Raw genomic sequence first — 20,232 nt, 5'->3', positions numbered from 1 at the left:
TCATAAAATGTTTAAAACTGAGAAAATAATGAAAATACTAAATATTATTTCTTGAGAGATGGGAGAAGCACTTCTAGCATGGCAAATCAGCACCTCTGAAAATCCACTCAGTAAAATCAGTGAGAACACTGGAAAAAATGATCAAAATCAACTTTTTCAGAACTCTGGAAATAAAGGATTACAACAGTTTGAGGAATTCAGAGGAAACAGGTGAATTGCAGCAAGATCAATTGCTTTGCCGTGTTATAGTTTAGCCTAGTCCCATCCTTCATTCTCCCCTATTTCCAGCCCCATAGGAGCCTTGAAAAACAATGGCCTTGAACCTGCAGTAACTGAAAAAACAGCCTAGCAACCACTGGAGGTAGCAGATAGGCTTGGAACTCTACTTATAATTCCTATTCCTATTTCCAGAGAATTGTTGTCCCGCTTGTCTGAAAACTCCCTGGAAATCCTCACTCTGACCTGAGAGAGAGTGAGTCAGAATTCATTAATTGTGAATAATCTTTTCCTGGGGCCCCTGTTGAAACAATCTGGGGCAATCATTCATAATGTGAAATCTGAGGCAGCAATAATAGCTGGGGCAAATAAGAGGCTGACCAAAAAATTTAACAGGCAAAACTAGAGCATGTTATGTCCATAGAGGGCTTTGAGAAAATTTGACATTTGCCTGGGAATCTAGAAAGCCACATGAACATGCAGGACTGTATTCATACCCAAGAAAGCCCTGAGCAATACTGAATCTCTCACCTTTGGCTGACCTTGAGGCTTAGGCTAGGCTCTAAACTGCCAAAGTGATGAAGGTGTACACCCCAAAGCACAAAAAGCCCTTTGGCAAAGGATGGGACACTTTTTGGTTTGAGGCATTTAAGGAAATCTCTGTTCATTTATTAGCTGACAACTAAGTTAAACTGTGCAAAAACCTCAGTGGCCACACAGGACAAAAGAAATAAGACTTTATTTAGAAAAGTCACTAAACAAACAGCAAAAACAGCAGCAACAACAGACCCTGCAGGTGGGGAATCTTATTTCCAGAGTTGCCACAAATCAAAAACAATGAGAATTTTAAAATTCAGAGAGGCTTCAGGATACAATTTCAATATACAAAAAAAAATGTATTGGAATAAGTGAACAATCCAAAAATAAAGAAAATAATTTTGTTTATAATAGTATCAAGAAAAAAATACTTAGGAAAAATTTAACAAGACGAGTTACTGCACATTGAAAACTACAAAATATCACTGATAAAAGAGAAAGAAGACCTAAATAAATGGAAAGATATCCTATGTTCATGAACTGGGAGACAATATTATTAAGATGGCAACACTCTCAAAATTTATCAACCTATTTAATAGAATCTCTCTAAAAATCCCAGCTGTCTCTTTGGCAGAAATTGATAAGCTTATTCTAAAATTCACACAGGAATGCAAGGGACCTAGAATAATCAAAATACTATTGAAAAAGTAAAAGAGGGAGTTACCACTGTGGCTCAATGGAAAGGAACCCGACTAGTATTCATGAGGATTCAGGTTTGATCTTTGGCCATGCTCAGTTGGTTAACCATCCAGCAATGCCGTGAACTGTGGTGTAGGTCCAGCCTTGTCTCAGCTCCTGCACTGATACGGCTGTGGCATAAGCTGGTGGCTACAGCTCTGATTCGACCCCTAACCTGGGAACTTCCATATGCCACAGGTATAGCCCTGACAAGCAAAAAATAAAATAAAATAAAAAGTAAAAGAAAGTTGGATGACTTGCACTTTCCAGTTTCAAACTTACCATGATGCTACTGTAACCAGGACAGTGAGATACTGGTATAAGATCAGACATAAAGATCAATGGAATAAAATTAAGATTTCAAAAATAAATCCTTACATTTATGGTCAATTGATTTTTGGCTGGGGTGTCAACCAATTCAATAGGAGAAATAACTGTCATTTTAACAAATGTAAAAGAATGAATTTAGACCCCTGTATCACACCATATACAAAATTAAACCAAAATGGATTAAAAAAAATGTGAAAACTAAAATGGAAAACTCCTAGAAGAAAACAGAGGAATAAATATTTGGATTATGCAGTGGTTTCTTAGATATGTTACCAAAAGCACAAGCAATCAAAGAAAAAAGTATATAAATTGGATTTCATCAAAGGACGTCAAGAGACTGGAGTTCCCGTCGTGGCTTAGTGGTTAACGAAACCAACTAGGAACCATGAAGTTGTGGGTTTGATCCCTGGCCTTGCTCAGTGGTTAAGGATCTGGCGTTGCCATGAGCTGTGGTGTAGGTTGCAGACGCGACTCAGATCCCACATTGCTGTGGCTCTGGCATAGGCTGGTGACTACAGCTCCAATTATACCTCCATATGCTGCAGGAGTGGCCCAAGAAATGGAAAAAAGACAAAAAAAAAAAAAAAAAAAAGACATCAAGAGAGTGGAAAGACAAACCACAGAATGGGAGAAAATATTCACATATTGTATATCTGATAATGAACTTGTATCCAAAATACATAAGTTACACTTACAATTCAACAAAATATACATGCACCCAATGTAGAAGTACCTCAATATATAAGGGAACAATTAATAGCCATAAAAGGAGAAGATGACAAGAACATAATAATAGTGGAGGACTTTAACACCCTACTTATAGCAATGGACAGATTATCCAGACAGAAGAATCAAGGAAACATGGGTCTTAAATGATGCATTAAACCAGATGCACTTAATAGATATTTATAGAACATTCCATCCAAAAGCAGAAGAATACATATTCTGCTCAAGTGCACACAGAACATTCTCAAGGATAGATCACATACAGTGCCACAAATCAAGCCTTGGTAAATTAAAAAAAAAAAATGAAATCATACCAAGCATCTTTTCTGACAAAAATACTAGAAGACGAGAAATCAAAAACAAGAAAAAAAATGCAAAAAAACACAAAACATGGAGACTAAACAATACGTCACTATACAGCCAATGGATCATTGAAGAAATCAAAAAATACCTGAGACAAATGACAACACAGACACAATGATCCAAAACCTATGGGATGCAGCAGAAGCAGTTCTAAGAGTGATTTACAGCAATATCAGCCTACCTTACACCTAAAGCAACTAGAAAAGAAGAACAAACAAATTCCAAAATTAGTAAAAGGAAAGAAATCATAAAGATCAGAGCATAAATAAATGAAATAAAAACAACAACAACAAAAAAAATAGAGTAGATGAAACTAAATGCTAGTTCTTTGAAAAAAAATCAACAAAATTGACAAACCCTTAGCCAGACTCAGCAAGAAAAAACGGGAAAGGCTCAGATCCATAAAATTAGGAATACAAAGGGAAGTTGCAACAGACTTCACAGAAATACAAAGGATCATAAGAGACTACTACAAATAACTATATGCCAATAAAATGGACAACCTAGAAGAAATGGACAAATTCTTAGAAAGATACACTCTTCTAAGACTAAACTAGGAAGAAATAGAAGAGATGAACGGGCCAATCACAAGTACTAAAATTGAGACTGTGATTTAAAAACTTCCAACATGGAATTCTCATCATGGCTCAGTGGAAACAAATCTGACTAGCATCCATGAAGACGCATGTTCAATCCCTGGCCTTGCTCAGTGGGTTAAGGATCCAGTGTTGCCATGAACTGTGGTGTAGGTTGCAGACGTGGCTCAGATCTGGTGTTGCTGTGGGTGTTGTGTAGGCCAGTGGCTACAGCTCCAATTGACACCTAACCTGGGAACCTCCATATGCTGCAGATGTGGCCCTAAAAAGACCAAAAATTTTTAAAAATTAAAAAAATTAAAGATCTCCAAAGCACACACACACACAAAAAAAACCCAACTTTCAACACAAAAAGGTTCATGACCTGAGGTCTTCACAGGTGTCTTTTATCAAATATTTAGAAATGAATTAACCTATCCTTCTGAAACTATTTCAAAAATGCAGAGGAAGGAATAATTCCAAGCTCATTCTATGACGACTCCATCACCCTGATACCAAAACCAGAAAAAGATACCACAAAACAAGAAAATTATGAGTCAATACCACTGATGAACACAGATGCAAAAATCCTCAACAAAATTCTAGTAAAGTGAATCCAGCAATACATTAAAAGAATCATGGACTATGATCAAGTGGGATTTATCCCAGGGATACAAAGATTTTTCAATACCCTTAAATCAGTCAGTGTGATATACCACATCAACAAATGGAAGAATAAAAACCATTGGATCATCTCAATAGACACCAAAAAAGCTTTTGACAAAATCCAACACTCGTTTATCATAAAAACCCTCCAGAAACTGGGCATGGAGGGAACCCACCTCAACATAATAATAGATCATATATGACAAACCCACATCATTCTCAATGGTAAAAGGTGAAAGAATTCCTGCTAAGATCAGGAACAAGACAAAGATGTCTATTCTTGCCACTTTTATTCAACATAGTTTTGGAAGTCCTAGCCATGACAATCATGAAGTAAGCAAGATGAAAAAAAATAAAAAGAATCCAAATGGAAAGGAAGAACTAAAACTATTATTGCTTGCAGATGACATGATACTCTACATAGAAAATCTAAAGATGCTACCAGAAAACTGTTAGAGCTCATCAGTGAATTTGGTAAAGTTGCAAGATACAAAATTAATACACATAAACTATTGCATTTCTAAATACTAACAATGAAAGATCAGAAAGAGAAATTAGGGAAACAATCCCATTTACCAGTGCATCATAAAGAAAGAAACCTAGGAATAAACCTACTTAAAGAAACAAAAGACCTGTACTCTGAAAACTATGAGACACTGATGAAAGAAATCAAAGATGACACAAACAGATGGAAAGATATACCATGCTCTTGGACTGGAAGAATCAATGTTGTCAAAATGACTATACAACCCAAGGCAATCTACAGATTCAACACAATGCCTATCAAATTACCAGTGGCATTTTTCACAGATCTAGAACAAAAAGATTTAAAATTCTATGGAAACAAAAAGACCCTAAACAGCCAAAGCAATCCTGAGAAAGAAAAATGAGCTGCAGGAATCAGGCTCCTGACTTCAGATTATACTATGAAGCTACAGTAATCAAAACAGCACAAAAACAGAAATATAGATCTGTTGTACAGCAGAATTTATCACAACACATTCTAAATCAACTATACTTCAATAAAAGTTTAACAAATGAAAAAAAAAATAAATTATAAAATGAAAAAGGCCCAGTTTCATTAAGATATAACTCACTGGCCAACTGGGAACTGTTGTATAGCACAAGGAACTCTACCCATATTCTGCGATAATATGTATTGGAAAAGAATCTGAAAAAGAATGGGTGTGTGTATATGTATAACTTAATGACTTGTTGTACTTCAGAAATTATCACAACTGTGTAAATCAACTATATTTCAATACAAGTTTAAAAATGAAAAAAAAAAAGTATCTGACTGCAGTGGTTCAGGTTGCAGCTGTGGCTCAAATTCAGTCACTAGCCTGGGAATTCCATATACCATGGGTGGGGTCATAAAAATGGGGGGAGCACTGGAGTTCCCATTGTGCCTCACTGGGTTAAGAAACCAACACAGTGTCTGTGAGGATGCAGGTTTGATCCCTGGCCTCACTCAGTGGGATAAAGATCTGCCATTACCACAAGCTGCAGTATAGGTCACAGATGTGGCTTGGATCTGGCATTGCTGTGGCTGTGGTGTTGGCTGGCAGCAGCAGCTCTGATTCAACGCCTAGCCTGGGAACTTCCCTGTGCTGTGGGTTTGACTGTTAAAAAAAGAAAGAAAGAACAGAAAAGAAAAAAGGCAGGTGGCAAAATATATCAAGACACCTCATCAAATAAGATATAAAGTTGTTAAATAAGCATATGAAAATATTTTCAATATCTTAAATCATTAGGCTAAAATTATTAAAGGCATATGAAAAATAGAAAAATTTGTAATGCATGAGAGACAGTATATTTTGGGGTTTAGTTGCTCAGACTCAAGTCCCAGCTCTACCACTTACTAGCTGAGAGACCTCAAGGAAGTTACTTGTTCTCTCTGTGTCTCAATTTCTGGAAACTGGAATTATTAAGATTATACCCCCAGAGTTGTTGGGAAGATTTAATATATTAAAGTACCAGAATTGTGTCTAGTACACAAACACACATCTCCTATACATAAAGAGCTCTTAAAATGAAACTGATGACCATTCAACAGTAAACCAAGGAAAGAGGTGAAAAGAAACTTCACACACACACAAAGCATCAGACAGCTTTAGATGTTTAATCTCAGCCATAAGCAAATAAATGCAAATGAATATAATAATAAGATGCATCCAATGTCTAACAAACTGAGTAGGATGAAAAGAATGACAGTAGCCTTGGCAAGGTTATAGGAAGTAGACATTTTCATACTGTGCTGGAGATAGGGGTGTAAACTGGAACTGTCTTAGAGGGAGAAGGTTTGTAATTCAGATTAGGGTAGATACTGCTGATTGCTTACCCAACTGTTATCCACCTCCTTTTGTCCCTACTAAGAGTACTTATCTCCTGAGAGAAAAGCCGCAAATGTCACACGGTATTTTCCTCACCTAAGTCCCTGTGGGGTCTAGTCAATGAATATTCAAGGAGAGCCGCTGGAGTGGGGTTGGTGGGGGAGGGGCGGTGCTGGTGGAATCTGGAGATATTCTCCTCCCTGATAAAGAGAGATAGGGAAAGCTCTTGTGTCCACCCTCCTCTTCTGCTTTGGAAGTTACGATGAGAGGACCTCACACTTGGAGCTGACGTGGCTGCCTTTCCTTAATTCTGAGGAAATAAGGACAGAGCAGCCTACACAGAACCTTGATATCTCTGACTGCTCATCTAACTCTACAACATGAGCCCAGGCGTTCAAGCTAATGTTGGGTCAGAGTACAGGATGACATAGGAAAATGTTCATTATGTACTACTGAGATAAAAACAATTCATGGAACAGCTCCTAATGCTGGGATTCCCATTGATATCTGTACATATGCGAATGTGAATGAATATGTTCAATGAAAAGATAAGCACAATAATAATACTGAACATGTATTGAGCCCTTGGATTTATCAAATCTATTGAAAGTTGAGAGGCTTTGTTATTACCTTTCTTTGTGACGACAATCTCTGAAGGTGCTGTTTCTGATTTTTGCTGAGAAACTGTGTCCATCAGGTCCCCACTGTGAGGGGTTGCTGGCATGTCGGCAGGAGGACCAATAGGACCTGAATCGGGGCTACTGCTCACAGTACCATCTGCAAAGAGAATCTGAAGAAAAAGGAAAAGCTTAGCACTCTTGGAAGGGAGGAAATAATGGGTAACAACACTGTGTGTCGAACTGAAATAGGTTAAATATAATTCAAAGAAATGCTATTTGCGGACTTCTAGACTCAGCAGCAGAAGGCATGTTATAGGAGAGTAGACTGGGAGCTCAGAGACAACAGATTAATAATCAGCACAGTAGTATTACTTTGTTTCCATTCACTTTTTATTTTGCTTTTTTCTTTTTATTTCCTGTCTTTTATTAGATCGGCTTGTTTTATGTTTCCCATCCTCCACTCTTCCTCCTTGTAACTGGGAAATTATTCACTCTATTTCAGTTTTTCTAGTGACTACATTTAAAACTTTATGACATCTTTGAATGTTTAGTTTCTATCAATAGTTATCTAGTATGTTGCATACTTTACAGTCTTTTTTCTTCTAACTACATTATGTTTTGCCATTTGAAAGCATTATCCTGTTCTCAAATGAGTTGTTTCTCTTCCCTATCATAATACTCTTCCTCACCCTAGCTTGTTTGAATTTTACTTTGTAGTCGAAAAGAGAATTTTTTTTTTTTTGTCTTTTTGCCATTTCTAGGGCCACTCCTTCAGCATATGGAGGTTCCCAGGCTAGGGGTCGAATCGGAGCTATAGCCGCTGGCCTACACCACAGCCACAGCAACACAGGATCAAGCCGCATCTGCAACCTACACCACAGCTCACGGCAACACCAGATCCTTAACCCACTGAGCAAGGCCAGGGATTGAACCCACAACCTCATGGTTCCTAGTCAGATTCGTTAACCACTGAGCCACGATGGGAACTCCTGAAGAGTAATTTATCTTAACATATTCTTTGAAAATTTTTTTTACTGAAGTATATAGTCCATTTACAATGATGTGTTAATTTCTGCTGTAAGCAAAGTAATTCAGTTACATGTATATAAACATTATTTTCACATTCTTTTCCATACTGTTTATCTCAGGTTATTGACCATAGTAGCTTGTGCTGCACAGTAGAACATTGTCGTTTATCCATCCCATATGTAATAGTTGGTACCTGCTACCTCCAAACTCCTTTTACCTGTGTAGATCCATCCAACATGTATTTGACGACAGTGCCTTGACTGGTGATAACTCTCGAGGCCTCCTGCTCCAGCGGTGGCATCACCGTTTTGTAGAACTCATAGTGCTTCACCTTCTGGGGGTAGCTCTGTCGGACCATGATGTCCCAATAGGTTCCTCATCTATAACATAATGATCTTAAAAAAAAAAAAAAGGCTTAACTCTGAACTGGGCAATGCCGTGTGGCTGGAACTTTATCTTCTTGCTTACTTTTTTCTTCATTCTTTTGACTGCATGTTTTGTCTATTTCATGTCTTGACAGATGACCCCGAGGAGTGTTCTTTGCTGCCTTTCTTACAGTCACATGTAGTAAATAAGGTCAGCTACAAGAACTTAGCAGGTACTTTCTCCAGGTAAAAGCCTTTATCCCTAGCGATGTTCAGGACATCTCAGGGCAAAATTAGGAAGCGGCAGTTATGCCCTCTTACATGCTCCCTTTTCTCCCCGTTGGTATTTTCCTCTCACCTTTGAGGGAGTGCTCATCCCTGAATGCACAATGCTCCCTTGGTGTCCCCTAGTTCTCTGGAGCCCCTGGAGAAGTCACTTGCTCAGATTTGCCCTTCAGAAATCATTTATCATCTTTCAAAGTTAACATAATCCTCTCATCTCTAACCAAGTCTAGATTTTTCTCAGGGTTCTATTACTTTTTTTTTTTTTTTGTCTTTTTTCAGGGCCACACGCATGGCACATGGAGGTTCCCAGCCTAGGGGTTAAATCAGAGCTGCAGCTTCCAGCCTACACCACATGGCAACACCAGATCCTTAACCCACTGACCAAGGCCAGGGATCAAACCTGCATCCTGATGGATGCTAGTCAGATTAGTTTCTGCTAAGCTACAATGGGAACTCCTCTCAGGGTTCTATTCTTAGCTGGCAATCAAGGAGAAAACCACCTAATACAGCCCTTCAAAAGAAAGCACTATCATTGAGAATTTCTGGCACAGCAGCTACTCAGTTTCTGCTAACTGAATAATTTCCTCTCTCAGATTATACACTTGCTTATTAACATGAAATGATGCCATTTCAAGAGACTGTACCAGGCCGGTTGGAAAATATTTTAGAATAAGCACCGTTCACGGTACCCTTCAAATCAGAGGAGTAATATTGATATGGTAATTAACATTTGTTGAGATATTTCTATATGTTAAATGCTTTGTCTGAATATTTTATCCAGCCCACCTCAATAACCCTTTAAGGTGGACATTTTCATTTTCCAGAGTTGTTCGCTAAATCAGTGGAGGCTGACTTCCCAAGGTCACACAGCTAGCAAAAGCAGAGCTGAGATTGTACCAGGTCTCTACGCTGTGAAAACAACCACTGCTACCATGACCAAAAAAAAGAAAAAAAAAACAAACCCAAAACCAAAACGAAAACCTAACATCGGAATTAGATGTTCAAATTAGAAAGTATTTTCGCATTTAATGCTTATAACAACCCTGTTTCGTATATGACACTATTTTATAAATGAATAAATCAGGTGGGAAGGGTCACCCTGGAAAGAACTCAAGTCTAGGCTCTTTCTTCTTATGCCATGTGACCATCTCTCCCTTGTTCAAGGCTGACCCTATGAAGACAGCGCTACTTTGGTATTTATGTCGTAATGATGTTCAAACTTGTACTAGGGTAGTCATAATATAGGGACTGTTTTAAAAAGATTATGTTCCAGGCAGGGTTATTATGATCAAATTGTCTAGCCTGACATAAAGATGCAAATGTATGATAATGAAAGTAACAGAAAAGACAAGTGAAACAGATATTAAGCTGTAGTTTCATAACAGAATCAAGAAAGTAAGCAAATATGTCCTTGAACTTGAAAACAATATCCCTCTCAGTACATTCATAGCATCTTTGACTTTAGAAGACCCTCAGTGGCCATCAGCCATGGCATACACAGTTAGTGCCCATTGTGGAAAACCTAGGGTCCATGTTTTTTTTTTTTTTTTTTTGTCTTTTAGGGCTGCACCAGCGGCATATGGAGGTTCCCAGGCTAGGGGTCGAATTGGGGGCTGCAGCCGATGGCCTACGCCACAGCAACAGCAACACGGGATCTGAGCCGCATCTGCGACCTACACCACAGCTCATGGCAACACTGGATCCTTAACCCACTGAGCGAGGCCAGGGATCGAACCTACGTCCTCGTGGGTGCTAGTCAGGTTCGCCAACCACTGAGCCATGATGGGAACTCCCATGGTTTATTTTTAATAATCCAGAAAGCCCAATGAAAAGAACAACTGAGACAAAATAAATAAACTTGAACATTTAGTTTCTTTTCATTTGGCTGGCAAGTAAATACAACACTGAATTATCTTTCAATAGGCATACTCTTTTTCTTTGATAGATAAATTTTTCAAATATGCGATATATAGGCGAATTATAATAAAGAGGCTATCTGGTTGTGAAAAAATAGGATTCACTGATATAACATTTATTAGATGGAGAAACATGGTCCAGAGACAGCAAGTTATTGAAAGGGCCATGCAGTTAACCAGAGCTCAGGTCCCAGCTCAGTGCTTATTTTGTTGCCTTTCCTAATTCTACTGCAATAGTGGCTCTATTTAAATAATATTCCAGTCAACCACCAACATGGATCCCCGTCCCCATCAGGGTAATTAAAGAAGTCCTACTGTACTTTTTATTCATTTTAATAAGGAGCCACGTACAGAATCAACAGACATAACAAACTCTATAAAAGTATATACTGGAGTTCCCGTTGTGGCGCAGCAGAAATAAATCTGACTAGGAACCATGAGGTGACGGGTTCAATCCCTGGCCTTGCTCAGTGGGTTAAGGATCTGGTGTTGCCGTGAGCTGTGGTGTAGGTCGCAGACAGATCTGGCACTGCTGTGGCTGTGGCATAGGCTGGCAGCTACAGCTCTGATTAGATCCCTAGCCTGGGAACCTCTGTATGCCACGGGTGCAGCCCTACAAAAAAGGACAAAAAGACGAAAAATAAAAATAAAAAAATAAATGTATATACTGATGCCTGGGAACAAGATTGGTTTTCTTCATCCATTTAACCTGCACTTATCTCTACCTACTCTGTGCTCGCTCTCCTCTGTTTTGATCAGACCAGTAAAGTTCCATACCAGTGGCCCTCTGTTGAGACAAGAACATGGGGCCACGCAGTTGTTGCTAAGAGCATTGGCTTTGCCGTCACTGGACCAAGAATGGCATTTTTATTTCTGACACTAAGGGACTGAGTGACATGGGCCAAGTTACTGAACCTCCTGATGGCTCAATTTCTGTATTTTGTGAAATGAAGTGATTAGGATTAGCTGATAGTAGTTGTACTTTGTCATGCATATTAACTATTTAGTGCCTGGCCCACAGTGCTCAAAAATGGTTGTTATTATTGGCCTATTAGTCATTATCAACAAGTACACACAGACACACACACATATTTTTTGGCGGTGCCCATGGGGCATGTAGAAGTTCCCGGGCCAGGGATTGAGCCTGAGCCACAGGAGCTTTGAAGTCACTGCAGTGACAATGCCGGATCCTTAACCCTTTATGCCACAAGAGAACCCCAACAGGAAGTATATTTAACTGATAGGAAAATACACAATGTCCATGGTGATTTGAGAGTTTTCTACATACTTTTTCCCTCCTGTCCCCCTCCCCCCCGCTTGACCAGCACTCACCTGGCGACTCTTGCCCAATGAAGGTCACTTGGAGGCCACTGGGGCAAGACACATTTAGGTTTTGGAAGGTGGGACTATCAACAATTTCTTGTAAAACAGGCTCTGGTTCTTCTTCTTCCTGTAATAATGTAACATGTCATTTTCTCAGTGAGTTATTGATTGATTTTGACTAGACAAGGACTTGCTGAATGCTTAGACTGTGACTAGCCCAGGACCAATGGGCCCTGCAATGGCACCTGTAAGGATGTATGAGTCTCTACTTTTGTGCAATTGGCATTTTGTTTGTAGAATAATACACAGACATGTGAAACAGCTAAATAATAGTACCAAATGGTTGTCACATCTTACCTCAGAAAAGGAGATGTCAAAGTTAATGAGCATAATTAGGGAAGGGTCATGGAGGAGCTGAGGCTTGAACTAGACCTTGAAAGATGTCTCTGTTTGCACATGTAGGTGTAAGGGCTGACCAACATCCCCACTACTTTCTTTATGTAATTCTCACAGTTTGGATGCCAGCGACATTGTGCTATTAGGGTATGTGTCTTTATTTTTATTTTTCTATTTTTTTCTTTTTTTAAGGCCCATACCTGCAGCATATGGAAGTTCCTGGGCTAGGGGTCAAATCGGAGCTGCAGCTGATGGCCTACACCACAGCCATAACAATAGAGATCCAAGCCACACCTGTGAACTATACCGCATCTTGAGGCAATGACGGATCCTTAACCCACTGAATGAGGCCAGGGATTGATCCCACATCCTCATGGATACTAGCCATGACAAATGTATTATTACACTTAAAACCAGTAACTATTCACCCTACCCTTCCAAAATGTTGGGTAGACTGGCTGGTCTGCCACCAAATTGCTTTTGGCTAATGAATGAACTACCTGGGAATATTCTGCTCAATTCTTGAATATTTTTACTTAACAAGGATCAAGTATCCTTGAGAAAACTCATCTAATAAAGCTGTGTAAATACAATGCAGAGGTAAAGTAACATTCAAACCCCGTAACTGTTAAAGGGCCAGGCTCTGAAAATCCAGGTCCCTGATCACTTTTTAACACATTTTTTTCTTTCTAATAAATTGAGAATTTGTACTTTGCACAAACTCTACAACTGTACTAGTAAAACCAAAAGAGTCAAGATTTGATCAGTAGTTTCCTTCTTCTCAAACTTCTTTTGATCTGTATGCTTCTGTTAGGAAAATGTTTATAGTCAAAGTGTGTGCATGTGTGTGAGTGTGTGTGGTGTGTGTGTGTGTGTGTGTAAAGGGTTGGGAGTAGAGGGTGGACTACTCTTTAACTAGAAATGAGCTTTCCTTTAGTCTTGCTGAAGCCTTAGCACATCAATATCTAAGTCTAAATCTACCAAATGGAAGTGTTTCCACTATTTGGAAATATATTTTATACATACATATATTTTTATACATACATACATTATATATATGTATGTATAAATACATACATACATATATATATATATACACACACACACACACACACACTTTTTTTTAGGGCTGCATCCATGGCATATGGAAGTTCCCAGGCTAGGGGTTGAATCAGAGCTGCAGCTGCTGGCCTACACCACAGCTCATGGCAACACAAGATCCAAGCCATGTCTGCAACATATCTGTGTGTGTGTGTGTGTGTGTGTGTGTGTGTGTGTGTGTGTGTGTCCTGGGAATTCAGCTCCTGTGTGCAGAGCTGTTCTTGTCCGTTCAAAATTGAAATTTTGAGGACTGTTAATGTATCTGCACAGTAAGGTATATGCACTATAATAACACTGTTGACATAACTCATGATTTGAAATAAAGTTGACAAAGAGAGTTTGGGAATCCATGGCAAGGTCCATTCACCTTTTTCTCTTCGTCCTTTGGGGGGTCCTCTTCTTTAAGAGATTCTTTGGGTTTTTCTTTGCCTTTTGTTTTCCCTTTTCCTTTGCTTTGAGGTATAGTCACTATTGCAGGAATTATTGTTGGCGTAAGTGCTGATGGGATATTCAACATTTCTTCCAAGTCAGGATCTTTATCCTCTACAAAGAGAAAGAGGAGCAAACAAGTAAATTAGACATTTCTATATGATGTGTTTGTTAAACAAAATTTACATCTCAAACATCTAGACAAGTTGGCAATGTTTACCTTGCTGAGTAGGATTTATGAGTTGCATAGGTTTCAAGGGTAATGTAGTTGATTTATAAATTGGGAATGTATTTATAAATATGAAAAAATTTTAAGTGCAAGGCATTAATACGTTGATATATTTGACTGAGTCACTATGTCACATGTTCTAGCCTTCCCATCTAGACTGTCAACTCCTAATGATAGTGCAGTAACTAGTTTTATCTCTTCACTTCTTTGAGAAATGTTTATCGAGAGGCTTTTATTTGTAAACTATGTGGAGCAGTAAAAAATAATGGGGGAGGAGTTCCCGTCGTGGCGCAGTGGTTAACGAATCCGACTGGGAACCATGAGGTTGCGGGTTCAGTCCCTGCGCTTGCTCAGTGGGTTAACGATCCGGCGTTGCCGTGAGCTGTGGTGTAGGTTGCAGACGCGGCTCGGATCCCACGTTGCTGTGGCTCTGGCGTAGGCCGATGACTACAGCTCTGATTCAACCCCTAGCCTGGGAACCTCCATATGCCGCGGGAGCGGCCCAAGAAATAGCAACAACAACAAAAAAGACAAAAAAAAAAAAAAATGGGGGAGAAAAAGATCTTATGAAGTCAAAATAGTCTAAATAGGATCTGTACTCAAATAGCTTCAATACAAGGACATATTAAATGGAACATAATAAGGGATACAAATGCAAATTTAGAAAGGAAGTAGATTATTTCTAGCTGAGATGATGAAAGTTTTCTTGTGGAAGGCTGACTTCATTCTGGGCTTTAATGCAGAATTCCAAAAGGAGAGCCAGTCCTTGGAGGAACTGTGTCAGAAACTTCAGAGCCTTGAGTTACATTCACCTCTGGGCTCCAAGGTAACACCCCCACCTGGATCTCCTTTTACCGCCTGGTCATTTTATTGTCTCCTTTACTGCTGCTTCTTTTTTTAAGCCCTTAAATGTCGTTAGGGTTTCTTTCCTTCTCATTAAACAGCAGATGTTCTCAACTCTGGCTGCCCATAATATTTATTTATAGAGTTAAAAAAATGCTCAGGCCCCCACCTTGACCTACTGAGTCAGACTCTGGGGATGAGGCCCAGGCATTTAAATTTGTGAAACACCACATGTGACTGTGATGCGCAGCCAGGGCTGAGCACCTTTATTTTTTATATTAAAGGTGAGTTTCTTATTCACTATCGGGGCTCCAGCTGTCATCCACATGCTAATATCTCCAAAATTTACATCTCAAGGCACAACCTTTCTTCTCACTTCCAGCTCCCTATTTCCAACATCTCCCCCTGCTTGTGGTACCGGAGACACTGCAAAGTCAGAAAGTCCCTCCTCTTCCAAGCAGGTAACCTTCCTACGTTCTCAACCTCAGTCAATGCCATGACCCAACGTGAGCTTTGTTTCTTGAGTTCAATGATGAGATCATTTGCGTTTTTTTTTTTTTCTTTTTGACTCGCTCTATATATCCAACCAGTCACCGAGCCTTCAGAAATTTCTCTCAGATCATCCTTCTCCTATCTTTTCCTACCCTCTTAGTTCATATTCTCATTCTCTTGATTTTTAGCGGGCGTTTCCTACCACCACTACCTCAGTGTACGTTCCAGATGCCTGCTGTAATTATCTTACTAGAATAAAATCTTTTCATGTCAGTTCCCTTTCCTCACTTAACAATCCCTGTCACTCATTAATCTCGTGGGGCACACAATGATCACCCTCCTCCACTCCAGTCACACTCAACTTTTCAACTTTCTGTGAAGACATCATGCTTTTGCACAGTTGTGTCCTTATGCGAATGCTTCTTATGGTCTAGAATTCCCTTTCCTTGTTGCTTTGCCTGCATAGTTCCTACTCATCTATAAAGTCTCATCTCAGATGCTATGTTTTCTCTCTCAAGTATTTTCTGGCTGTCCTCGGTACTTGGTATATGTATAATTTCTAGCACTTAAGCAGTTATTTCACTATTTATGGTTTCTTGATTCATTAGGCAATGGCTCGGGTAGACATAGCATGGTTTTATTCATCCTAGTGACTCTGTGTGAGCAAGACGCCTGACCCACAGAAAGTACAGAATATAAATAAGTGGATGGCATCCAGCTATAGGCAGCTAGAAACTCCTCCCTCTTGTCCTCATCCATGTACTCATTCAGTAAATATTTACTAAGTTCCTATTACTATGGACCATGAATTGCATAACCAGTGATGAATGAGAGAATGGGAATTTTTAATGGGCAGGTCAAATGAATAGAACCTCAGGTATACAATGTCATGTGTTAAGTCTGTGACAGGGGATGTACAAAGCACTGTGGGGACCCAGAAGAAGGGCATTTGACACAAACTCCTCCATACAAGCTGTACTTTACATAGTTATCCTTCAGTATCCACAGGCAAATGGTTCTGGGACACTCCATCAATACCCAAACCATGGATGCTCAAGTCCCTTATACAAAATGGTATAGTATTTATTTGCATATAACTTCTGGACATTCCCCAATATACTTTAAATTATCTGTAGATTATGTATAATACCTAATATGATATGAATAGTTGTTATGCTGTATACCGTATAGTTTAGAAAATAATGACAAGGAAAAAAGTCTGCACATGTTCAGCACAGTTGCAAGGACATGACCATCACAGGCGTAACTATGTGGTACACATCTGCAACAATGTAGCATTTTCTTTCTTTCAAAAGATTGCTTTTGTTTAATGACCCAGAAGAAAAACACATAGAATAAAACACAGAATATTTAAAATATAAGTACATATAGAAAACAGAGAAAATATAAAGTCATTCATTCATTCTCTCCTTCTCCCTCTCTCACAGACACACAGCCATAGACACACACACACACACACACACACACACACACACACACAGTGTTAACACTCACCAAAACCCTGGTTCTTCTTTTGTATGATGATGTTGATGACAATGATGACTGCTCTATGGTACCTACGGTGCCAATGTGGTGAGACAATGATGAGATATGTGGCAAGTGGGGTGAGACATTAAGCTAAATTAAGACTTCAGACAGAATGTTGAAAGGATTATCTAGTCAGAAGAACTGGGTTCTAATTGCAGACGCTGATACTTTGGAGGAGGCTCAATAATACCAATGGCAGGATCTCTGGAGGTTGAGGGATGAGGATCTTGAAGTGTTGATGGTCTAGGCTTCACAACTGCAGATGCTTTGGTTAGAAACACTGTTATGGGAAGCGGTTTCTTCCTTTTCCTTGTATCATCAGACAGGTCTTGCAGTGGCTGTAAGCCTGTTGGGTGACACACAGAGGCTTTAACCCATCAAAGTGGATTTTATTTGAGGATCATACCATTTAACACTTGCACCTATTGAGAAACCACTGTCATTTTTTCAAGGGTCCAAATTGATGGCTCTGCTTCTGCTAAACTTTCTGCATCATCACAGTCATCTGGAGATGACTTCCATAGATCTTTGAGTTTCTTGTTGGTAAGGACTCCTTGGTACACTTCTATGTGTTCCTCAATGACGTCAGAAAAGCCTTCCCCTCCAACTTCCCTTGCTACATTTGAGATATTCTTGACATCTGCATCAGTAGTTGGGAAGCCCTGAAATCATCATCTATCTCACTTCATCATGGCTTCCAACACGCGTTGACTGTCTCAGGCTTTAGGGCACTACATCCTCTGCAGTAAGCACAATTCCAACTGCAATGGTGAGGCTCCTCAATAAATCCACAATGCTGCAGTCAGGGTTAGCACCAAGGGCAGCAGAAATCTTCCTGAAGGTGAAGTGGGTATAAGGTACCTATTAATGGCCTTGATGATGACTTGATTGAGTGGCTGCAGAAGGAAGGAGGCAGGAACATCGCTTCTAGTTTCTTGTGGATGAGGCAGAGGAATTGGGGGTGCTTGGGAGCACTGTCGATTATGAGCACCTTGAATGGCAGCCCCCTCTCTTAGAGGTATTTCTTCACTTCAGGAATGAAGTAATGGTAGAACCATTCCAAGAAGAACATGGTGTTACTCAAGCCCTCCTGTTTTGCTGCTAAAACATGGCTGGGAATTTTTGGTTTTGTTCTTAAGGGCCCAGGGACAGTTTACTCATAGACCAGATTTGATCACGTGACCTGCTATGTTGCCACCCAGCACCAGAGGTAAGGTGAGCTTTCCAGGCTTCGAACCCCAGGGTCTGCTTGGCATTCTTGTGGATGTGGATACCACTGAGAATCTTCTTCCAGGACAAGCCTGTTTTATCACAATTGAAGACTTGCTCTGACAGGTAGCCTTTCTCTTTTATGAGTTTCTTGAGTCTTTTGGGAACACTGATGCTGCCTCAGCATCAGCCAATGTCAACTGTCCCAGGGTCTTTAAGTTCTTGAGGGTGTAGCACCTTATATACCTTGCCAGCCACCTCTTAGTAGCCCTAAACTCCTCCCTTTCACTCGCTCTCCTCAACCTCCTCCCAGCAGTGCTCACAGAGACTAAGTGCTCTTTCAGGCATAAATCTGCATCAACAGAGACAGGCTTCTATGATATGTCCCCTAGCCACAAGCAAAATGCTTTTTCAGTCTCTGCAAACACTTTGTCATGAACCCAGAAGACCATTTTGTCATTGCAGGGGCAGCACTGACACCTCCATCAATTTCAGCTTCTTTCTGCTTTACTGTGAAAACGTTCCATTCATTCTTAGTGACCTAACATCCTACGCCGGCAAGCCACATGCCACTTTTCAAAAGATCTAAGATTTGTATTTTCTTGTTGAAAGAGAACACTTTCTGCTCCCTTTTGGCCTTTGAGGGACCGTTTTGACCACTTAACTGCTTTGGGGGAGCCATTTCTCACAGAAACCAAACATGCGCACACAAGGAGCAAACAGAGGAGATGAGCAATGCCCAGAAAATGAGTGATGGAGACAGTGAGGATGTGTGACATGGTGGGAGGCCACAGCAGGATGAGCCTACCTGTCACTTCACCCAAGTGGATTCAGCACAGTGCTCAGCATGTGGTTAAGTGTGGGGGCAAAAATTGCTTTCGGAAACTTTCTGGAATTTTTTTTTTCAATTTTTTTAAAAGAATATTTTCAGGAGTTCCCAGTGTGGCACAATGGGATCTGTAGCATCTATGCAGCACCAGGATGCAGATTTGATCCCTGGCCTGGCACCACATAGTGGGATAAATATCTGGCATTGCTATAGCTGCAGTATATGTCACAACTGTGGCTTGGATCTGATCCCTGGCCCAGGAACTCCATATGCCATGGGGTGGCCTAAAAAGGAAAAAATAAAAAAGAAAAAAAAATCCAAGGCTGGTCAAATCTGTGAACGTAGAACCTGCAAAAATAAAATAGAGGGGACTGACTGTACCACAGTTTGCTTTTCCACCAAAATGTCATGTTTTTATACCACTGAGCTTTTGCACACACTATACCTGGTATAGAATTCTCTTCCTTTGGTTCTTTGCTTAACCAATTTCCACTCACCCCCAAAGACCCACTTCATATGGGTGAAGCATTTCTCAGAGCAAGTAACCTGTAAGCTGAGTCCTGAAGGATGGGGGAAGTTCCTTGTTCAAAGTGGTGGTGTACGTAGCAGGAGAAAGACTTCTGAGCAAGTGGGACAGTGCAAGCAAATGGTCAGAGACAAGAGAACAGCAGTGCATTAGGAACTGAAAGGCACCAAAGGACTAGCACAGCCACATCGTGGAGAAAGCCTTAAGGCCCATTGACAGATGAGTGGATAAATCAAATGTGCTACATACATACAATAGAATACTATTCAGTCTTAAAAAAGAAGGAAATTCTGTTATGTGCCACAATGTGGATGATCCTTGAGCATGTTAAGCTTGGTGAAGTGAAACAAGACCATCACAAAAAGGCAAACACTGCACGATTCAACTTACGCCAAGTATCTAAGATAGTTGAATTTACAGAAGACAGTTGAATTCAAAGAATCAGAGTAGAATGGTGGTTGCCAGGGGCTACAGAGAGAAGGGCATTGGAAGCATAAAGTAATACCATAATCAGTGGGTATAAAGTTTTAGTTAAGGAAGATGAGGAAGTCCTAGAGAGCTGAGTATATTGAAATAAGAGGGGAAAATTAGGTTGGAAATTTGTTTAG

General features: G+C 39.9%; 1 protein-coding gene across 1 annotated transcript in view; it reads right to left on the bottom strand.

The window, feature by feature from the left end:
- The window catches only part of SPAG17 (sperm associated antigen 17), a 229,749-nt gene that overhangs the window by 57,953 nt on the left and 151,564 nt on the right, over window positions 1-20,232 (bottom strand). Inside the window, 5 exon segments of the mRNA XM_021089972.1 lie at window positions 7,115-7,274; window positions 8,351-8,502; window positions 8,505-8,528; window positions 12,032-12,149; window positions 13,887-14,062. Of these exon segments, the coding sequence (XP_020945631.1) occupies window positions 7,115-7,274; window positions 8,351-8,502; window positions 8,505-8,528; window positions 12,032-12,149; window positions 13,887-14,062 (630 nt within the window).

The sequence above is a fragment of the Sus scrofa genome, chromosome 4 (genome assembly GCF_000003025.6).
Source record: "Sus scrofa isolate TJ Tabasco breed Duroc chromosome 4, Sscrofa11.1, whole genome shotgun sequence".
Taxonomy (NCBI): domain Eukaryota; kingdom Metazoa; phylum Chordata; class Mammalia; order Artiodactyla; family Suidae; genus Sus; species Sus scrofa.
The sequence above is the reverse complement of the archived record's forward strand: the minus strand, read 5'-3'. Positions and strand labels throughout refer to the sequence as shown.